This window comes from Bison bison, unplaced genomic scaffold (assembly GCF_000754665.1).
Source record: "Bison bison bison isolate TAMUID 2011002044 unplaced genomic scaffold, Bison_UMD1.0 scf7180017864263, whole genome shotgun sequence".
In the NCBI taxonomy this organism is placed as follows: domain Eukaryota; kingdom Metazoa; phylum Chordata; class Mammalia; order Artiodactyla; family Bovidae; genus Bison; species Bison bison.
The window spans coordinates 4,310,741-4,333,103 of record NW_011494835.1 but is presented as its reverse complement, the minus strand read 5'-3'; the positions used below and the strand labels follow the sequence as shown (position 1 = coordinate 4,333,103).

At 41.9% G+C, this 22,363-nt stretch overlaps 1 protein-coding gene across 1 annotated transcript in view; it reads right to left on the bottom strand.

Annotated features, from left to right (window-relative positions):
* Positions 1-22,363, bottom strand: part of MANBA (mannosidase, beta A, lysosomal) — a 126,051-nt gene continuing 103,688 nt past the window's right edge. Inside the window, exons 14-17 of the mRNA XM_010848280.1 lie at positions 17,734-17,878; positions 6,318-6,460; positions 5,200-5,457; positions 1-1,349 (exon numbers count right to left, since the gene is read on the bottom strand). Coding sequence (XP_010846582.1) covers positions 1,125-1,349; positions 5,200-5,457; positions 6,318-6,460; positions 17,734-17,878 — 771 coding nt within the window. The 3' untranslated portion in view covers positions 1-1,124. The remainder of the gene's footprint in view (positions 1,350-5,199; positions 5,458-6,317; positions 6,461-17,733; positions 17,879-22,363) is intronic.

The following is a 22,363-nucleotide window of genomic DNA, read 5'->3' as shown; positions in this document are numbered from 1 at the left end:
TTGTCAATGCAATTTATATAATCTTAAATTTTTATATATTTCAAACTTACAGAAAAGTTGCAAAAGCAGAACAAAAATATTCCTATACAACTTTACTCAAATTGACTACTTATTAACATTTTGCCCCTTGCTTCACTATCAATGTAATTTTATAAACAGGATGATGAGAACAAAATGATTTCATAGCAATTATAATTAATCAGTGTTTTTTAAAATGGTTCAATCTCAAGTTAAAGGCAATACCACTTTGCTGCCAGGCTCATCACATGCAAATCAAACCATAGCCTTGAACTGGAAAGTTCACTGGATTTAACCAAATCTGAAGCCCATACTTAATACAGGTGACCACTTATGTCAGGACACCCAAAAGTTTCCAACATGATCAAGGTGATGTCCATTCCAATGTGAGTTTTTTTTTTCCCAAAGAAGAATCACTAATTGCCTTTGAAAAAATAAATTATTATTGTTAAAACAAATATTAAAAAAAAAACCTCACAAATGAAAAAAGACTACTACTCAAAAAATAATCGAATGGCAACAATCAATCCCACCAAACTTTCCAGCATCAACAACCAATATGGCTACCACCCAGACATCTCTTTCTGTTGCAACATCTGAATCTCTATTTCCTCTGGAAATAATGACAAAGCAGTTTCTTTTCAATCATTTGGTACTTCTCAAAGCTATCCTGAGGGGCCTACATGCCCTCACAATCTTCCACATTTGATTCCACAGATACCACAATGGTCATTACTGTGATTCCCTTAAGGGCTACCTGGGAGTGTGCCTGTAATTCTCTTAAAGGGCTACTTGGTCATGTTCCTGTGATTCCCTTAAAGGACTGCGCGTGGACAGGACCTCCTTTGGGGGTAGGAGACACAGTTGGGTTAGAACTGATTCACATGGTGCAAAAGGTGCGAAAGGAAGAGCTAAAGACACAGCCCTGGTGCAGACAGAACAGCACCCAGGCACCGCTTTGTTGAGAACATCACCTGAATATACACAGCCTTCCCTGGGAGAACCAAGTGGCTAACCAGACACCTGACAGCAAGCAGATGCATTTCCTGGCTTCTTCAACTTGTTTCTAGTTGCCTTCAGCTCTCGAAAATACAACCTGGATTCCCTCAGTAAGTATCAGCCAGTGAAGTCACATGAAAAGATTGCTCCAATTCACTCTTGCTGGTGGGTTTCCAAGGGTAAAAGAATACAGTCCGTGTCTTCTCAGTCATGAGGAAACCATTGTCACTGAATCTCCCTGGGATGCTTCCTACATCCAACCAAACAAAGGGAGCGACAGCTGAGGTTTTCAGATCAAAAACAAATGTGTCCCCTTGCTGCGAGATGGTGGCCTGAAAGAAAAAGATAAATGAAGTGAAGGTGGAGAGCAGAACTCTCTGTTCTACATAGCTAGCACAGAATGCACTGCCTACAACCTTGGTTCTATTACTGCTAAAGTCATATATTCCATGCACTGTGTCAGATGCTAAAAAAAAAAATACATGGAAATTTACTGAAGGCTGTGGAGAATTACCAAATTGTAATCTCAAATCAGGGGTAGAAACATGTGGTCTCCAAAGATTCAGGAGAATATTTCACAGGAAGCTCAGAGCTTTGTAGCTGTGTATCTTTTCCTCAGGGTCTCATCAAGAGAGGCACATTTCTGCACCAAGGCTGGTGATTTTAATGACTTGCTCAGGATCTGTCCAGAGCTGACTGTGGAGCACAGCCATGGCACCCACCTTTTGGTCTTATGAGGAGACCCTGCGGTCCAGACAGCAGCCAGCCAGACATCCCCAGAAGCTATCCCACTACAGCTGGTGCTCTTAATGCATCGTGGGTAAAGTCACTTTATGAGCACCTCAAACGTGTGTGAATCCCACACAATATAGCAAAAGAGAGTATGGTGTAAGTCTTGTCACCTGTCAGCCTCTTGGCACAGGCTGAGAGTGAGGACAGCTGCTCCCTGGAAGGTGGGGTTTGTGAGCCTCTCTCACTGTGAGTACACAGCTGAGTGGGACCTGGTAATCAAGCCATGCATTTGTCACAAAACAGAACCCTTCAACATGCGTACATGCCATGCCATAGGTTTGACATTATAGGCTATGTGTGACATAAAGAATATCCAAGGGCAAATTTTACTATATATAACTTAGCCTGCTACATCATGCAGGGTTCTGCATTGTCAACAAGAAATCCCACATTGGTAGGGCTTCCCTAGTGGCTTAGCTGGTAAAGAATCTGTCTGCAATGCAGGAGACCTGGGTTCCACCCCTGGGTCGGGAAGATCCCCTGGAGAAGAAAATGGCAACTGACTCCAGTATTCTTGCCTGGAGAATCCCCATGGACAGAGGAGCCTGGAAGGCTATAGTCCATGGGGTGGCAAAGAGTCAGATGTGACTTAATGACTCTACCACCACCACCATCACTACTTTGGTAGAAACAAGAATAGAAATTTAAAGAGAGCTACCCAATACACTTTAAATTTCTTTTCTTGCTTCTACCAAAGTAGTGATGGTGTCAAATTCCCAAATCATGCTGCCCACTCATTCCAGTGAAGACCCTAAAGCAGTCACAGGCACACAGTTCACGTGGCTGGCCCTGGCCACTACCAAGGCTGCAGGAAGGCAGCTACTCTCCTACTCTGCAGGAACAGCTACTCTGTTCCAAGGCCAAGGCCAGAAGGGACACTGGCGCCCACTCACTCTTGTTGGTGCCTTCTTCTAATTGGAAATCTCACTTCTGCATTATCTGACAGCAGAGCAGGGAGCTCAAGCTTGTACTCTGGCTCAAGGCCCCTGGGGATGCCCCAGGGGATAGAATTAATGCCTGGCTATGTTAAGCCTGACAATGTTAACTATCATTACTATTATTGTTGCTACTGTTATTACATCTCTTTAGGATGTAATAAGGATCCCTTTAGGATGGGAAGTATCACTGAAATACAACTGAGATAGGACAGAGAAAGAAGGCCTGCTCCTTTCCCACTCCCAGCTGTCTCAAGGTAATAGAGACCTAGATGAGAAAAGAAGAAAGATTTCAAAATCTTGTGTACAGACTACAAATTTGTCCAGTAATAGTTTTGTACTTTTTTCTGGAAAGAAGCCATGTAAATGTATGTCATTTCCTTCATATCTGCTCTACATCGGATGTTACAAATAAGTTAGATTTCCTTAAGGGAACATTTTACTATTAACTAGGAAGGAAGCTATGTTTTCATTTCAAGGACTGAGTTTTGATATTTCTAAACCAAATGTAAAAAAATCCTCTCAAGTCTTTTCAATGAAGTCTAAAATAAACTTATAATTGGTTAAAAATAGAGAATGAAACTTTCTAGAAACATACTTTCAATCACCATGTGGAGGTGGGGGAAGGAAGGAAAGGTTTTCAATCAACTAGATAGATTCCATATTTTCCAGCTACACGATTTTTACAACACAGCCTATCCTGATCATCCCATTTTTTTTCTTGATAATGACAAAGAGATCTGGTGATTAAGCAACTTGAAAGTAATAAATCATAGTGGAGAGTGAAAGTTTTTTACATTAATAGACTCTCCTTAAAAATGCAAAATTAAGAGTGCTTTTATAGTATGGCTGAGTCCCTTTGCTGTCCACCTGAAACCACCACAACATTGTTAATCGGGTATACTCCAATACAAAATTCAAAAGTTTAAAAAAAAGACACGGAGAAGATTTAAATGCATGTTGTTAAGTAAAAAACAGCCAATCTGAAAGAACTACATTCTGGAAAAAATAAAAATATGTAAATTGCCAAAAGATCAGCATTTCCTAGGGATTGAGGGGAGGGAAAGATAAAGGAGGGCTTTCCAGGTGGCTCAGCAGTGAAGAACCTGCATGCCAATGCAGGAGACATGGGTTGGATCCCTGGGTCGGGAAGATCCCCTGAAGAAGGGAATGGCAACACACTTCAGTATTCTTGCCTGGAGAATCCCATGGACAGAGGAGGCCTGGTGGGGTTGCAAAGAGTCAGACACGACTGAGTGACCGGGCACAAGCAAAGATAAAGGAGGCAGAAAGCAATGGATTGTAGAGCAGTGAAAGTACACTGTATGATCCTGTAACAGATGTTACATGTCACTGTCACTTAGCCACTCAGTTGTGAGGAAGAGTGGGTTGCCATTTCCCTCTCCAGGGAATCCTCCTGACCCAGGGATCAAACCCATGTCTCCGGCTTGGCAGATGGATTCTTTACCACTGAGGCACCAGGGAAGCCCACAGGTCACTGTACATTTGTCAAAACCCATGGAACACACAACAGAATGAGTGTACCCTAATGTAAATTATGAGCAGGGGCTGCTCTCTAGTTGCGATTCGAGAGCATCTCACTGCAGTGACCAGACCCCACTTGCTACAACCACAGAAAAGCCCACGCAGAAACAAAGACCCAGCACGGCCAAACAGTGAATAAACAAACAGCTAAAATTAAACAATTATTAACTGTCAAAGCTATCACAACATTGTTAATCAACTATACTCCAATATAAAATAGAACGTTAAAAAAAAAGAGAGAAGAAATCATTTGTTAAATTAAAAACAAAAGAGTGCTTTTTCTGGGCTCTGACACTTCCTGGCTACAGACTGAACAGTTACTCGCCCCACCAAACAGGCTGGTGCGTGTGTGCTGAGTCATGTTCAACTCTCTGTGACCCCACAGAGTGTAGCCTACCGGGCTCCTCTGTTCATGGGATTCTTCAGGCAAGAATACTGGGGTGGGTTGCCATTTTCTTCTCCAGGGGATATTCCTAACTCAGGCGTCAAACTCACGTCTCTTGTATCTCCTGCCTCGGCAGGCAGATTCTTTACCACTGAGGCACTTGCGAAGCCCCCAAACAGACTTTCTCACTTACAAGTGCAGGTGGTAGTACTTCAGGGCTGGTGCAGTAAAGCCCCCAGGTCAGAGCCTGGAACCCAGCAGAGGAGCAGTCAGCGGGGAGGACCCTGCTGCCTCGCCCTCCGCTGCGCCAGCCTGACAAAGAGAGGTGATGGGACCACCGGCATAGCAGGCATCGTAAACTTTGACAAATGCTGAATCAGAAAAAAAAGTATTTGCTCTTTGCTTCCAGTGGGAAGGGGAATCAATCTTCCCCAGGTCCCAAATAAACTCAGTACCAAGGGGAAATTTTGCAAAACAGCAGAACAGCCCTCAAAGCCCCAGCAACTCCAGACCACTGGTGCTTACAGTGATATTTGCCTTGTGGAGCCCCTTGGCATTCTTCAGTGAGGACAGGAAGTGATAGTTGATTGGGCTCAAGAGTTCCCCGTCAGTTGACAGGTAAAAGGAAACCACACAGCTTTGTCGTGTACATCCGGGACATCCTTTTAACAACTCAGGCACTGGCTTAGTATAGAGGAGAACAGACTCCCCAGCTTTTATCACGAAAGGGTTAGTTGACTCAGAGCATACGAGCTCCAGGGAACTCCAAGTGTGGACTCTCACCTGGGGAGAAACAAGACAGAAGGAAACCAAACATTCTTAGTTCCTAATTTTTTTTAGAGAATAAGAATAGTAATAATAGATGGAAGTCACAATAGCAGAACTGATTAAGAGACTGTGAAACCTGAGTTTAACCTCAGCTCCGCCAAGTACTAGTTATGTAACTAAGATGTGAATTCAACTTCTCACAGTATCCATTTCTTTATACATAAAGTGAGAACAACAAATAATAAAAAGCAGTAACTTCATAGGCGGTTGTGAGAATTAAATAATCTGTGGAAGGCATAGGATCTCAGGCATTGTAATTATTCCACAACCTGACCTATTCTCAATGTCCTCCCAATGGCAACCACCTAAGACTTCAAGTTTCTATCCTCTTTTTTTTTTTTTAACCTAACTTTGTTTTAAATACAACTTCACTTTCCCACATATACATTTTGTATAATTTTACTGATTTCCACTTTAATATACTGTTTAAAATGATTTCTTTTTATAAAGTTTAGGCTTTTTCCAGCTTCTCATGATTATAAATAATCTTTAAGTGTCATTTTACAGTTTACAATTCACACTCATCTAATTATTGTATTCACTATCCACAGAAATCCTCTAAAAAGGCACCTTGGTGTCATTTTACAGATGAGAAAACTGAACCAAGACATTAAGGTCATGGAATAAACAGCAGGATTTTGTCCTGAATATAGATTTTCAGATTTTAAGAATAGCCCATTTTCTGCTACAGACACTAGAAACACTTTGATACAAATTTCTCTTTTCTTTTTTCCAAAAATAACAGAACCAAATAATGAAAAAAATCTAAAATTCTCCCTCTACCACAGAAAGAAAAAAATGTCCAAGCAACTTACAGTGAGCATCATCTGCTGGTCTGAGTGAAGGTCTGACGCACCATAGATGAAAAGCATATCTTTATCCTCAAAACCCACCGGTAACAGGGGGGCGAAGAAATGCCGAGCAAAGTAATGAAGCATTTTCCACTTTCCTCCATACTCTAAAAAGAATCAGGTGGGTTAGGAGACGGGCAGGGTCAAGCAGTGAGAGTCACTGTCCACATGGCCCAGGCGTGTGACCTGGCACATTCTGGGCACTGAGCATGGAAGAGAGCTGACAGCGGAGAGAACCCGTTTTGTGGAACGCAGGGAGCATTTTGGACATCACCTCATGTCAGCCTCAAACCTGGAGGAGGCAGCCATTACAATCCCACCCTTCAAATGAGGAAATGGAAGCGCAAGCAGTTAAGTCACACATGCTACATGAAGTATTTTGAGCCTGGACACGATTCCTGGCTGACACTTGCTCATTTGCAGTTCTGCTTCCAGGAGATCACTGCGCCAATGTTCCTTTTCCCTTACTTACACATGAAAAAGGGAATCAGGAGCATTGGCAGTGAACATCTGTTACAACTCTTCTTTTATAAGAATTACTTAGAGGAAGTACTATTGGAGAGGCTGGACAAGACGGTGGAGTAGGAAGACCCTGTGCTCACCTCCTCCCGCGAGCACACTACAATCACAGCTATTTAGAGAGCAACTCTTTATGAGAAAGACAAAATCTAGCAGAAAAGAGCATCGACAGCTAAAGACATTAAGAAGGAACCATAAGATGGGCAGGAGGGGCATAAGTTACGTAGTCAAGACCCACACCTCAGGGGTGGGTGAACCACAAATATAAGAATAATGACAATTGCTACTCAAGGAGTCTGAGTCCCACATACGGCTCCCTAGCCCATGGATTCTGCCCTGGGAAGACAAGTACCTGGAAACCTTGGCTTTGAAGGCCTGCAGGGATTAATTTCAGGAGTCACAGAGAGTTGGGGGAAACAGAGACACCACTCTTAAAGGGCACACACAAAATTTCACATCCTCTGGGACCCAGGGCAGAAGCAGTCATTTGAAAAGAGCCCAGGTCAGACTCATTTGCTGACCTTGGAGGGTCTCCTGAAGAGGCAAGAAGCAACTGGAGCTCACCTTGGAAGCAAAGGCACTGGCAGGTGCCATTTTGGAATCCTTCTTCTAGAGAATTAGCACCAGGATCCAGCCCCATCCACCACCTGTCTGCACCAGTGCTGGGAAACCTCAGGCCAAGGAACTGGCTAGACAAGGACACAGCCTCACCCTGTAGCAGACAGGCTGCCTTAGACCTCCTGGGCCCAAGGCTCCTAAGGTCATACTCCTGTTCACCAGAGCAGTGTACAAGCTTGTACACAGCAGTGTACAAGCACTAGCCCCCCAGGGACATGCAGCCAGAAATCTGGAGACCCACGTTCCAGCCACAAGCCAGCCAGAACCAGCCTCAAAATATTCTGGGCCTTGGCTTCACCTACTGGTCCCAACTACACCCAGCAAGGGGTAGACACCAGCCCCAGGACCACTACAGCCCTGAAGCCTACCTTGTTAGGACATAATCAACACAGCAGATTGGCACCAACCCAAGAGCAGACCAAAACCAGCTCTGAGAAACCTTAGAGTCCTCAGCCAGCTGCCCTGGGATCCAGCTCAGTTAGCCAGTGGGTCAGCTGGTGCTGGCCCATTTGGGATACCCTAGAACCTGTGCCAGCCATATTAGGAACTGGCTCCAGCTATCAGTAGGCGAAGACTAGATCCATGAGCCCCAGCCCTGTAACCACTCACCTGAGAACCCAGCTCTGACCATTCGTGAGCAAGCAGTAGTGCAGGATCCTCCAGGGTTCTGCAGCCAGCAGCCTCATGACCTGGCCCCACCAACAAGTACCCAGCAGGCTCTGCACAAGGCAGGGCCTGGCAACCAACTGGGCCAAGAGCCAGCCATGTCTATCAGACCATGACAGTAGTTGGTCCACCACACAAAAGGACCCATACACCCCACATAGGGGTGACCAGAGAGGAGTGAGCTGCTGGGACACACAGCATATCTCCTACAAAAGGCCACCTCTCCAAGGTCAGGAAATGTAACCAACCTACCAGACGCAGAGAAATAAAAAGAACCAATTAGGCAAAATGAGGTGACAGAGGAACATGTTTCAAACAAAGGAAGGAGATAAAACCCCAGAAGAAGAACCAACTGAAGTGCAGATAGGCAAACTACTTGAGAAAGAGTTCAAGGTAATGATCACAACAATGATCAAAGAACATGGGAGAAGAATGGATGAACACAGTGAGAAGTTTAATATAGAGTTAGAAGATATGAAGAACTAAGCAGAGACAAAAAATACAAGTGAAATGAAAAATACACTAGAAGAAATCAACAGTAGATTAAATGATACAGAGGAATGGATCAGGGAGAAGGAAGACAGAGCAGAGGAAATCGCTGAAGCCAAATAGAAAAAAAAAAAAAAGAGTAAAAAGAAAATAGAGTTTAAGAGATCTCTGGTACAACATCAAGGGAACTAATATTCACATTATATGGTCCCAGAAGAAGAGAGAAAGGGACAGAGAACATATTTGAAGACCCAATAGTTGAAAATTTCCTTAACTTGGGAAGAGATATAGACATCTAGGTCCTGGAACATAGATAGGATCAACCCATAGAGGTCCACACCAAGATGCACTGTAATTAAAACGGCAAAAATTAAAGTTAAAGAAGCAATATTAAAAAACAAGGGAAAAGCAATAAGTTATATACAAAGGAACTCCAGTGAGGCCATCAACTGCCTTCCAGCAACTCTGCAGGCCAGATGGGAGCGCACAATAAATTTTAAGTGATGAAAGGGGAAAACCTACAAACAAGAACACTCTACTCAGCAAGGCTTTCATTCAGATTTGATAAAGAAGCCCCCAGGTTTGCAGAGAGGCAAAAGCTAAAAAGGAGCTGAGCACCAGCAAACCAGCTTCATAAGAAATGGTAAAGGGATTTCTCTAAGTGAAAAAGAAAAGGCTACAAGTAGAAACATGAAAATTATGAAAGGAAAAAGCTCATTAATAAAGGCAAATATTAGGTAGTAAATCAACCATTTTCAAACCTATCAGGAAAGTTAAAAGAGAAAAGCAGTAAAATCATCTATATCCATAATAATTAGTTAAGAGATACACAAAAAGATGTAAAATATGAAACTAAAAACAATAATCATGACAAGGGTGGGGGAGTAAAAATGCAGGGTTGTTAAAAATGTTTGAAATTAAGAGATCATCAGCTTAAAATAATCCCATAAATTGCATTACACTATATATAGATTGCTATATATAAGCTGCATGGTAATCACAAACCAGAAATCTACAATTGATAAACATCAAAAATAAGGGAATCCAAACATAACTAAAGATAGTCATCAAATCAACAGGGAAGGGAAAAGGACAGGAACTAAAAAGAACTACAAAAATAACCCCCAAACAATGAACAAAATACAAATACATACCTATCGGTAATTAAATACTAATGGACTAAATGCTCCAATCAAAAGATGCAGAGTGGCTGAATGCACACAAAAACAAAACCCATATATATGCTACCTATAGGAGACACACTTCAGATCTAAACACATACACAGAACTGAAAGTGAGGGGATTGAAAAAAGTATTCCATGCAAATATAAATCAGAAAAAGCCAGATGCCAATATTTATTAATATATCAGACAGAACAGACATTAAAACAAAGATGTGATAAGTGACAAAGAAGGATGTGATATAATGATCAAGGGATCAATCTAAGAATATGTAACAACTGTAAATGGATATGCACCTATATATAAAAGAGTGCTATATACATACAGCAAATATTAATGGACATAAAGAGAGAAATTGACAGTAACATAATAAGAGTAGGGGAATTTAACACCCCACTCATATCAGTGGACAGATCATCCAGATAGAAAATCAGTCAGGAAACACATTAGATCAAATGGACGGATACAGCATATTCCATCCAAATCAGCAGAATACACATTTGATCCAAATGTACAAGGAACATTTTCTAGGATGAACCACATGATGTACCACAAAACAATATTCAATAAATTTAAGAAAACTGAAACCATATCAAGCATGTTTTTCAACCACAAGCCTATGAGACTCAGAACTCAACCACAAGGAAAGAAAAAAAACACTGCAAAAAACACTAACATGGAAGCTAAGCAACATGTTACTAAACAACCAATGGGTCACCAAAGAAACTCAAAGGATCATCAAAATACATGGAAACAAATGAGAACAAAAACACAATGACCCAAAATCTATTGGATGCAGCAAAAGCAGTTCTAAGAGGGAAATTTTAGTGATACAAACTTAGCTCAGAAAACAAGGAAAATTACAAATAAACAACCTGACCCTACACCTAAAGGAACTTAGAAAAAGAGAAGCAAACAAAACCCAAACTTAGTAGAAGGAAAAATATAATAAAGATCAGAGCAGAAATAAGCAAAATAGAGACTTTAAAAAATAGAAACGATCAATGAAACCAAGATCTGGTTCTTTGAAAAGATAAACAAAATTGATAAAATTATAGCCAGACTTATCATCAAAAAAAGAGGTCTAATCAATAAAGTCAGAAATGAAAGAGACACTACAACTAAAACTAAAGAAGTACAAAGCATAAGAGATTAGTATGAACAACTATACACCAACAAATTGGACAAGCTAGAAGAAATGGATAAATTCCTGGAAACATATAAACTTCCAAGACTGAATCATGAAAAGATTTTTTTAAAAAAATCTGAACAGATCAATTACTTCTAAGGAGACTGAATCAGTAACCAAAAGCCTCCAAAAAATAAAAGTCCAGGACCACATGACTTCACTGGTGAATTCTACCAAACATCAAAGAAAAATTAATACCAATCCTTCTCAAACTCTTCCAGAAAATGGAAGAGGAAGGAATGCTCTGAACTCATCCATGGGGCCAGCATCAACGTGATTCCAAAACCAGGGGGAAAACCTTATGATCATCTCCATGTATCCAGAAAAGTTTCTGAAATAGTTCAACATCCACTTATGATAAAATAAAAAAAAAAACAAAACTTCACAAAGTGGATATAGAGGGAACATGCTTCAACATAACAAAGGCTATATATAAGCAGACAGCTAACACCATACTCAACAGTGAAAAACTGAAAGTACTTCCTCTAAGATCAACAAGACAAGGATGCCCAGTTTTATTCAACACAGTACTGAAAGCTCTAGCCACAGCAGACAAAAAGAAAAAGAATTCAAACTGGAAAGGAAGGAAAACTGTGACCGTTTGCACATGACATGATACTAAGAAAATCCTAAAGACAGCATCAAAATCTAGTAGAGCTCATCAGTGACCTTGGTAAAGATGCAGAATACAAAATTAACCTACAGAAATTTGTTGAATTTCTATATACTAACAACAAACTATAAGAGAGAAATTAAGGATGCAATCCCATCTACCTTCACATCAAAAAGAATAAAACGAAAGTGAAAGTGTTAGTCACCCAGTCGTGTCTGACTCTTTGTGACCCCATAGTCTGGGCATGGAATTCTCCAGAAAAGAATACTGGAGTGCGTTGCCATTCCCTTTTCCAGGGAATCTTCCCGACCCAGGGATTGAACCTGGGTGTCCTGCATTGCAGGCAGATTCTTTACCATCTGAGCTATCAGGGAAGCCACATCAAAAAGAATAAAGGACCCAGGAATAAATCTAAGGAGGGAAAAGACCTGTACCCAGAAAACATAAGACACTGATGAAACCAACTGCAGACAACACAAACCAATGCAGAGATACTTTGCTCATGGATAGGTCTCATATTGTTAGAATGACCATACTACTCAAGGCAATCACAGATTCAATGCAATCTGTATCAAAATACTACTGGCATATTTCACAAAACTACAACAAATATTCCTAAAATTTGTATGGAAACACAAAAGACCCCAAGTAGTGAAAACAATCTTGAGAAAGAAGAAATTAAAAATGAAATTAGAACATTTTCTCACATCATTTACAAAAATAAATTCAAACTGGATTAAGAGCCTAAATGTAAGATCAGAAACCATAGAACTCCTAGAGGAAAACACAGGCAGAATACTCCAACACAAATTGTAGCAATATATTTTTGGAACTGCCTCCTAAGGCAAAAGAAACACAAGCCAAAATAAGCAAACAGACCTAATTAAACTTAAAAACATTCACACAGCAAGGGAAACCATAAACCAAATGAAAAGACAGTGTATTGATTGGGAGAAAATATTTGCAAATGATGCGACCATTAAGGGGTTAATATACAAACTATTAGAGAAGGCGATGGCACCTCACTCCAGTACTCTTGCCTGGAAAATCCCATGGATGGAGGAGCCTGGTGGGCTGCAGTCCATGGGGTCACTAAGAGTGGACACAACTGAGCGACTTCACTTTTCACTTTCATGCCTTGCAGAAGGAAATGGCAACCCACTCCAGTTTTCTTGCCTGGGAATCCCAGGGACAGCAGAGCCTGGTGGGCTGCCGTCTATGGGGTTGCACAGAGTCGGACATGACTGAAGCGACTTAGCAGCAGCAGCAGCAGCAGCATACAAAATATATAAACAGCCCATACAGCTCAATATAGAAAAAAACAAAACAAAACAAATAACTCAATCAAAAAAATTGGGAGGAGACCTGAATAGAGTTTTTTCAAAAGAAGAAATACGGATGGCCAACATGCATATGAAAAGATGCTCAACATCATTGATCATAAGGGATGCCAATCAATACCACAATGAAGTATCACCTCACACCTGTCAGAATGGCTATCATCAAAACAATCACAAGTAAACAGTGGCAAGAATGTGGAGCAAAAGGGAACCCTCCTACACTGTTGGTGGGAATGTAAATTGATGTGTCCATTATGAAAATCAACTTGGAAGTGACTCAGAAAAACTAAAAATAGAACTATCATAAAATCTGTCAATTCCACTTCTAGGTATATATTCAAAGAAAACAAAAACACTAATTCAAAAGATACATGTACCCCATTGTTCACTGCGGCATTGTTTACAGCAACAAAGGTGTGTGAGTAATCCAAGTATCAATCAATAGATGAATGAATAAAGAAGATGTGGTGGCTTCTGAACAGCAGAGGAAACTATAAACAAGATGAAAAGACAACCCTCAGAATGGGAGAAAAATACATCAAGTGAAACAACTGACAAAGGATTAATTTCCAAAATATAGATGCAGCTCATACAACTCAATACCAGAAAAACAAACAACCCAGCCAAAAAGTGGGCAGACCTAAACATATTTTTCTCTAAAGATATAGATGACTAATAAACACATGAAAAGATGTTCAACATCACTCATTATCAGAGAAATGCAAATTAAAACTACAATGAGAAATCACCTTACAATGAGATATGATGGTCAGAATGGCCATCATCAAAAAATCCACAAATAACAGGTGCTGGAGAGGGTATGGACAAAAAGGAACCCTCTTGCCCTGCTGATGGGAATGTAAATTGATACAGCCACTACGGAAGATGGTATGGAGACCCCTTAAAAAAAACAAGGGCTAAAACTACCATCAACCCAGCAATCCCACTAAAAGGCCTATACCCTGCGGAAACCAAAATTGAAAAAGACACACGTATCCCCAAGCACTATTTACAATAGCTAGGGCGTGGAAGCAATCTAGATGGCCATTGACAGGTGACTCGATAAAGAAACTGTGGTACATAAACACAATGGAATATTACCAAGCCATAAAAAGAAACTCATTTGAGTCAGTTCTAATGAAATGGGCAAACCTAGAACCTATCATACAGGCTGAAGTAAGTCAGAAAGAGAAATGTATTGCCTGAAAAGAAAGTGAAAGTGTTAGTCACTCAGTCGTGTCCGACTCTGCAACTCCTGTAGCCCACCGGGCTCCTCTGTCCATGGAATTCTCAAGGCAAGAATACTGGAGCAGGTTACCATTCCATTCTCCAGGAATTTTCTCAACCCAGGGATCGAATCCGTATCTCTGCATTGCAGGCAGATTCTTTACTATCTGAGCCACCGGGGAAGCCCAATATCGTCTATTAATGCATACATATGGAGTCTAGAAAGACGGTACTGACGAACCTGCTTTCAGGGCAGAAATGGAGATGCAGACACAGAGAACAGACGAATGGACGTGTGTGCAGGGGGAAGGAGGAGAGGGTGGGACGAATGGAGTAGTGTGGAAGCGTATATACTACCATATGTAAAATAGATAGCCATGGGGATTTTCTGTGCGACTCAGGGAATTCAAACCAAGGCTCTGTAATAACCTAGAGGGGTGGGAGAGTTTCAGAGGGAGGGGACATATGTACAGCTATGACTAAATCATATTGATGTATGGCAGAAACCAATGCAATATTGTAAAGGAATTATCCTTCAGTTAAAAATAAATTTTTAAAAAAGACGTGGTATACGTATAGACAGATGTAGATATACATACATATGCAATGGAGTATTAGATGCCCATTAAAAAGTATGAAATTTTGCCATTTGCAACAACATGAATGGGCCTGGGGGGGGGGAGGGGTATTATGCTTAATGAAATACATCACAAAGAGAAAGACAAATAATCCATGTTATCACTTATACGTGTAGTCTAGAAAATAAAACAAATGGATGAATATAACAGAAGAGAAACAGACTCACAGATATAGAGAACGAACTATTGGTTATAGGTGGGGAGAGGGAAGGAGGCAAATGCAAGATTGGCATAGGAGTTTAAGAAGTACAAACGACTATGTATAAAATAAATCAGCTACAAGGCTATACTGTAGAGCACAGGGAATACAGACAGTACCTTAGAACTTTCAAGGGAGTATAATCTATAAAATTTAGAATCACTATATTGTACACCTGAAATTAATTGTAGACCAACTATACCTCTTTTTACCTATTTTTATTAATAGATAAATAATAAAGTTAATTTAAAAAAATAAAGTTACTTAAAACTCAAAGTCTCTTTTTTCCATAGGCACAAATCCTCTGAGTGAAACAAAACAACAGCAATCACAAATACGTCTGGTAGGGTCAGACTGACGGGGGAACACCCAAACTCATGACAATTAATGGCAGTTCCTAAAGTACAGTTAGAAGCCATCAAGAACCTTCAGAATCTTGTGCCTTGTTGGCATGTGCAGTACGCTAAACCCACAAACTAAACTCTTTCAACACGCCTCTTCTTATTCATGAAGCGCTGCATCGAACAACTTCAGAGAGAGGTATACAGTGAGAGACAGGGAGGCGACGGGGAGAGGGGGAGAGAATGGGTGTCACTTTCAGAATTCACCAGTGCAAGCTGTTGAAACGGAGGAACACAGTCTTGAGGTTCAGCTAGAACTAATTTCTTTAGGTTTTGCAAAATTTTGACTCTCCAGTACTTCAATTCCAACTCTTAGTATTTCCCCTTAAAAATAACAAGGGGGAAAGGGACGGAGGCCTATCAAATTAGAACTATGAAATGAACTAGAACATAGAAAGCTCTAGAACGTTTTCCCATAAATGGAAAATGACTCAAACCTGAGATAACTTACACACTCTCATTAGGACATCCATTACACGGAAAAGAATTCAAACATGAGATTCCAGCCATGGAGGCCAAAAACAAACGACAATCAGAACAGCAATTGAAGCAAAAAGTCAGTGATACACACTTCCGTTACTAAACAGTGACACCTCCGAGAGATGGTGACCCTCTCCTCGAAAGCACTGACCTGCCAAAGTTTAGAAAGCAGGAAAATTCTTACTCTAACATCATACTCTTATATCCTTTCTGAAAAACACAGAGTCATTTAAGGGAAGAGTTATAAGCCTGAGCTCTCCCATTTCCTGAACTGAACTCAACTTCAGAAGACACCACCTCATTCATAGACAGGAAGCAGGGTCGGGCTCCTAGTGTCTCTGAACAATATCTCTCTGTCCAGTTTAAGCATCCCAGAGAGGCTATTTTGCTAGCATCTACCCCTGCTGCTGCTGATGCTGCTGTTGCTGCTAAGTCGCTTCAGTCGTGTCCGACTCTGTGCGACCCTATAGACGGCAGCCCACCAGGCTCCCCCGTCCCTGGGATTCTCCAGGCAAGAACACTGGAGTGGGTTGCCATTTCCTTCTCCAAGGCATGAAAGTGAAAAGTGAAAGTGAAGTCGCTTAGTTGTGTCTGACTCTTCGAGACCTCATGGACTGCAGCCTACCAGGCTCCTCTGTCGTGGGATTTTCCAAGCTAGAGTACTGGAGTGGAGTGCCATTGCCTTCTCCGATCTACCCCGATTCTCATTCAATACCCTTTCTCTGGTTGATATTGATAAAGAGGCTGATCAGGGAAACCTGTCCAAGATTGCAGTTCCCCACAGGAGATGAGCATTCATCGAAACACGTGGGGAAAAAACCCCATGATCTGCATTCACGGCTCAAGAGCCTCACCCAGCAAAAGCACCCTTTTATTTTATGACTTTGCCTCATTTTTGACCCAAAACTTTTGTTCATATCATTAACTGAACTTGGCTTCAAATCACCTCTAGTGATTCATTACTACACCTTAATTTTTTTAATGCACCAAAATAAACAAAATAATTCAAACTGCAAGTACCATGTCAGCCATCTCACCTGTTGCTCAACTGAACAGGTCCAACTGACAACCCTTCCTACTTGTACTTCTGACTTGACTCCCTTTCCCCTCAAGAGATAAACAGGGCAAAATAAAGATGATCGGGTGAACTTAGAGGGGAATCAGTAGTAAAGGGACATTTTTAACGCTTAGCTGGGTTAGACTTTCCCACAGTTGAATTCTCCTGAACAGAAGAGGTGCTTATGTAAATCTCCTTTTGTCCTGGGAAGTCCTCTTAAATAAATTCAAAATTCTAAGCAACAATGAGAAGAAGCTGAGAGCGGGGCTTCCCAGGTGGCCCTAATGGTAAAGAACCCACCTGTCCATGCAGGAGATGTATGAGACATGGGTTCGATCCCTGGGTAGGGAAGATACCCTGGAGGAGGGCATGGCAACCCACTCCAGGATTCTTGTCTGGAGAATCCCATGGACAGAGGAACCTGGCGGGCTACAATCTATAGCGCCATACAGAGTCAGACACGACTGAAGCAGCTGAGCACGCACACACGTGGCTGAGATATTCACGCACGAATCTATCCCCTCATTTGCCTGCTTTTGTGACCGCACAGAACAGAACTCACAGTGAGTCTGCCTCTCGGGCTCCCCAAAGGTTGTGAAGGTGGGAGAGGTGGCCGGAGGTCAGAGACTGGCAGCTGAACAGCCTCCCCTCCCTGGAGTCCTGTTTGGGTTCACTGGCCGCCTCCAGCTCTATGCTGCCTCAGCGCCTCTCCCCACAGGTTTGGCTTTTTCTCTCACACACAAAGAATGCTAAAACACTCACCTAGAGAAGACCAGGAAGGAGCCTGCCAGATGTCATTGAGCTGCCAATAAAGTGCCCCCATGGTGTGCCCTTTTCCATTCACTATCTCGCTGCGACTGCGACGGTAGAATTCAGTTTCTGTTTTGACACACTGGGCCTGCATCACCTGATTCAGGGGAAAACGGTAAAACACAGGTGTTTCCAAACGAACTTATCTATGAAACAGAAGCAGACTCACAGATACAGAGAACCGACCTGTGGCTGCCAAGGGGCGGGGGTGGGGTTGAATTGGGAGTTTGGCATTAGTAGATGCAAACTATTACATTTAGAATGGATTTAAAAACAAAAAAGTCCTTCTGTATAGCACAGGGGGGGCTTCCCTGGTTGCACAGACAGTAAAGAACCTGCTTGTGATGCAGGGGACCCAAGTTCAATCCCTGGGTCATGAAGATCTGCTAGAGAAGGGAACAGCTACCCACTCCAGTATTCTTGCCTGGAGAATTCCATGGACAGAGGAGCCCGGCAGGCTACAGTCCATAGGGTCACAAAGAGTCGGGCACAACTGAGCAACGAACACAACAACAACAATAGCACAGGGAACTATATTCAATATCCTGTGGTAAACGTAACAGAAACGATGAAAAAGAACATGTACATGTATAACTGGATGACTTTGCTATACACCAGATACCCACAACATTGTAAATCAACTAGAACTCGATTTTTCAAAAAAAGAGCAGCTTAATCCATTGCCAGACAAAAACAAAACCTACACAGGTGTTTTTGTTTGAGGTAGGCTGTCTAGATCTGAGAAAAATAAGAGGCTTGAAGAAATTGGGGAATTTAATTAGCATTCTATATACCATTATTATACTAGATATGGGACCAACCCTATGAGAAGCTCTTATTTATAATGGCTAGGTTTGGGGGGAAGCATGGTGTTTGGTTTATCATAACAATGGGTAATCATGGAAATAGGATGGTGTAAAAGTTCTCTGCCACTGATGGTGGGGGCAATGACAGAAAACAAAGACTCCAGAAAACAGAAACAGAGCCAATGCTTTATGGAGTCAGATACTAAGTTTCAGGCAGTGAGCAGTTTTACTAACACGTTTGTGGCTACTGGGAAAGGCTAGCCACTCCAGTACTCTGGCCTGGAGAATTCCATGGACTGTATAGTCCATGGAGTCACAGAGTCAGACACAACTGAGCGACTTTCACTTTCACTTTGTGACTATTAAGAAAATACTTTATTAAAAAAAATCTGTAGGAAAAAAAAACTTTATTATGACTGATATTGTCAAATTCCTAACCCCTTTTTTTCTAGTCAAGCAATTGTTTTTATATTATGACTTTGATAACGTAAAACTTATGAGTGCAGTTCCTTCGTCATAGCAGAACAGATGGTAACACTGCAACAAAGAGACGAGTAAATTTAGTTCTTGTTTAAGAGGCACAAAAGAACTTCCTATAGAACCCTTAATTACTGTCATCATCACTGAAAACCCAGTCTCCTTTACTGCTGCTGTTACTGACATTGCAAGTATCACATCTCTTAGCTTGGAGCTGTAGTTCGGCAAGGCTCACAAAGAGAAGGTCAGCAGGCTCAGAGGAGAGGTCACCAAGGAGAGCCTGGAGAGACAGAGCTTCAAGGAAAAGGACAATCTTAGAGTAGGGCCTGGGATTTCACAGAAGAGGAAAAAGAGGGACGCACATATGGCCACTGGAAGACTAAGCTCAGAGACCTTTCTAAAAACTGAGAAAAGCTCCAGTGAGGGTAACACCTTTAGACAGAGGAGGGGTGGCTGGGGAAGAAGTCACAGATGAAGTTAGAACTTACATGAGGCAGAGCTGTAACACTCCAGAAGGGTAAAGCAAAGAGAAACCCAATGGCCATTCAATACATATTTAATAAGTACCTACATTACATATTACATGCTGTTAAGGGTAAGCCACTCACCCAGCAAAAAAGAAACAGCCCATCCTTCTGGAGCTTACTGACTAGTATAGAAGACAGGCCTTACCCGAAGAATCACACAACTATATGGAAACTTTGAACAGTCATGAAGGCTAAGAAAGAGAGGTACACGATGTTAGGAGCCTGAACAGGAGGGGAGATGGGTCTAGCTGAGCAGTGGAATTGGCCTCAAAGGAGAAAGAAAAGAAAAGAAAAGGGGCAGAATTCTGCAGCCAGAGGGGACACGCATGATGAAAGGAGGATGCACAGCAGAGAACTGCAAGAAGGCAAAGCAGCCTGAGCCCAGAAAGCTGGGAGCAAGGGAAGGTTTGGAATGCATCCTAAAGGCAACTGGAAGTCACAGAAAGCTTTTAAGCTAAAGGGTGAAGTGATCAGACCTGCATTTCCAGCAGGTGACTCTGATCACTAAAAGCAGTCAAGAGACTAGAGTGGATTTAGGGAGATCATTTAGAAATCTATTACCAGCTTCTAGGCAAGAGATGATACTAGCTGTGAGCAGATAAAGAAATGCCTTTCCCATTTAGGAAGCAGACCATTGGGACCACAGCTCTCACAAAGAGAAGGGGGAGGGTGCCAGCTCAAAAGGACCACAGGATACTACCTGAATATATCAGTCTATCACTAAGTCAAGGAGTGAAATAGAAAAATAGGCTGAAGGGCTATGATCTATGACAGTCAAATTAATCTGCAATTATGAGCTAGGCTGAGACCTGGGACCCTTTACTGCAGTACTGGCTTCTGAACAAATGTCTTCTCAAGCAACAGAATACAAAGAAACAATAAGAGACTAAAACCTACTCACACATGCACAGTTGGGGCAAATTATGAACAATAAGATACAAAAAGGCCACCAACCAACTATCATTTCTGAGATGCTGGGAGGAAAAGCAGGGTACCACACATGATCTCTGCACACAGCACCACCACGGGGCTGGGCAGACCACCTAAACGATGCCTCCTGCCCAACTCACCAATCGGCCTCCATCCTCACCCACGTTTTTGGAGCCAGGCAATCAAGGGCATCTGTTACTTGTTTTCCCTCCCTCATGCTGCAGCACAAATCCCAGCAAAGCCTTGCCTGAATTCTCATCCGACCTCATCAATTTCTAGTGATGAAAGAGTCCATACCCAGGTGAGTAACAGCTGGACTCGGGATGTCTATACAAGTTCCTTATAAAACATAAGGATCTTATCTGAGCTAAACTAAAGAAGACAGAGAGTTATCTACATCTAGGCCTGGAAAGCTATGCACAGAGAAATCAAGTTCTTTCATTAAATGTTCAAATGTTTGTTGAGTTATCAAAATCATTGTTGCAGAAAAATTTTTAGAAAGTTCAGTGAAAATAAAGCAGGCAAATGAAATCTCAGTAGAAGCAGGGCAACACCAATTACAATCCATGCCCACTACAGACCTCACATCATCATGTCAGTATGGAAAGCAATCTTGGTATTTGTTTTTAAAATTTGATAATATCTTACCTGGACCCCCAAATAATGTCCCCACCAACCAAGTGAAAAGTGTCCCCCTGGGCACAAAATCAAGGCAGTCCCTGCCCGGTAGCATGCACACCTGAGGCTCTGAAAGAGAAGTTTCTTGTTCTCCTCCTGAGATTCCTGAGCAATCATCAGAGGCTTTATGCACTGTGTGTGAAGGGGTCATGGGAAAAGATAAGGAAGGCTTCATCACACCAAAGAGTAACATATAGAGAGAGGCAGTCCGTTCACCAGACAGTCCGAAGTTCTGGCCTAGCCCCAACAGGCTGAGCACAAGCATCAAATGGCAACCACGGACACTTTGCTTTGGGTGCTGGCCTACAATTCTGGAACTCCCAGGACCTGAAGTGTCTTCAAAGTTTGAGCCATTCCTGATACACCAAGGGAACCAAAGAACCTGCAATATTCTGCTACGGGACTTCATTCCGCACAGACTCATAAGCGGAAGGGAAGGAAGGGTGTCATTCAAGAAGTTTGGGACTAGAATCTCTTTCCTTGCATCCAGGTTTAGAAAACAGGGTGAACAGGAGAGAAGTGAAAAACAGAATTTCGAGGTGGGAAACAAAACATCAGTGTGTACTAGAGTAGGAAATTAGGTCATCTCTTTCAGGCAAAAATACAAGCTTTGAAGACAAAGCCATACTCATTGAAACAGTCACACTCATGCTTAGTTAGATCTGATCCAAAGGACGATTAGATGATTTACTGATGGCTTTGGTAGAGGTGACCTGCATTTTCTTCAAGGTGAATTTAAGCTTCTTTTTGGCGAGGGAGGGGGAATACAAAGAGCAACACTTTTTTTTTTTTAACAATCCAAATTCTTTCAGATCTTTGTTAACATGTATTATAACTTATTATATTGTAACATATATTGTAATACTTTGGCCACCTGATGTGAAGAACTGACTCATTGGAAAAGACCCTGATGCTGGGGAAGATTGAAGGTGGGAAGAGAAGGGGACGATAGAGGATGAGATGGTTGGATGGCATCACTGACTCAATGGACATAAGTTTGAGTAAGCTCTGGGAGTTAGTGATGGACAGGGAAGCCTGGCATGCTGCAGTCCATGGGGTCTCAAAGAATCTGACATGACTAAGCTTCATGGGAAATAGATGGGGAAACAGTGGAAACAGTGTCAGACTTTATTTTTTTGGGCTCCAAAATCACTGCAAATGGTG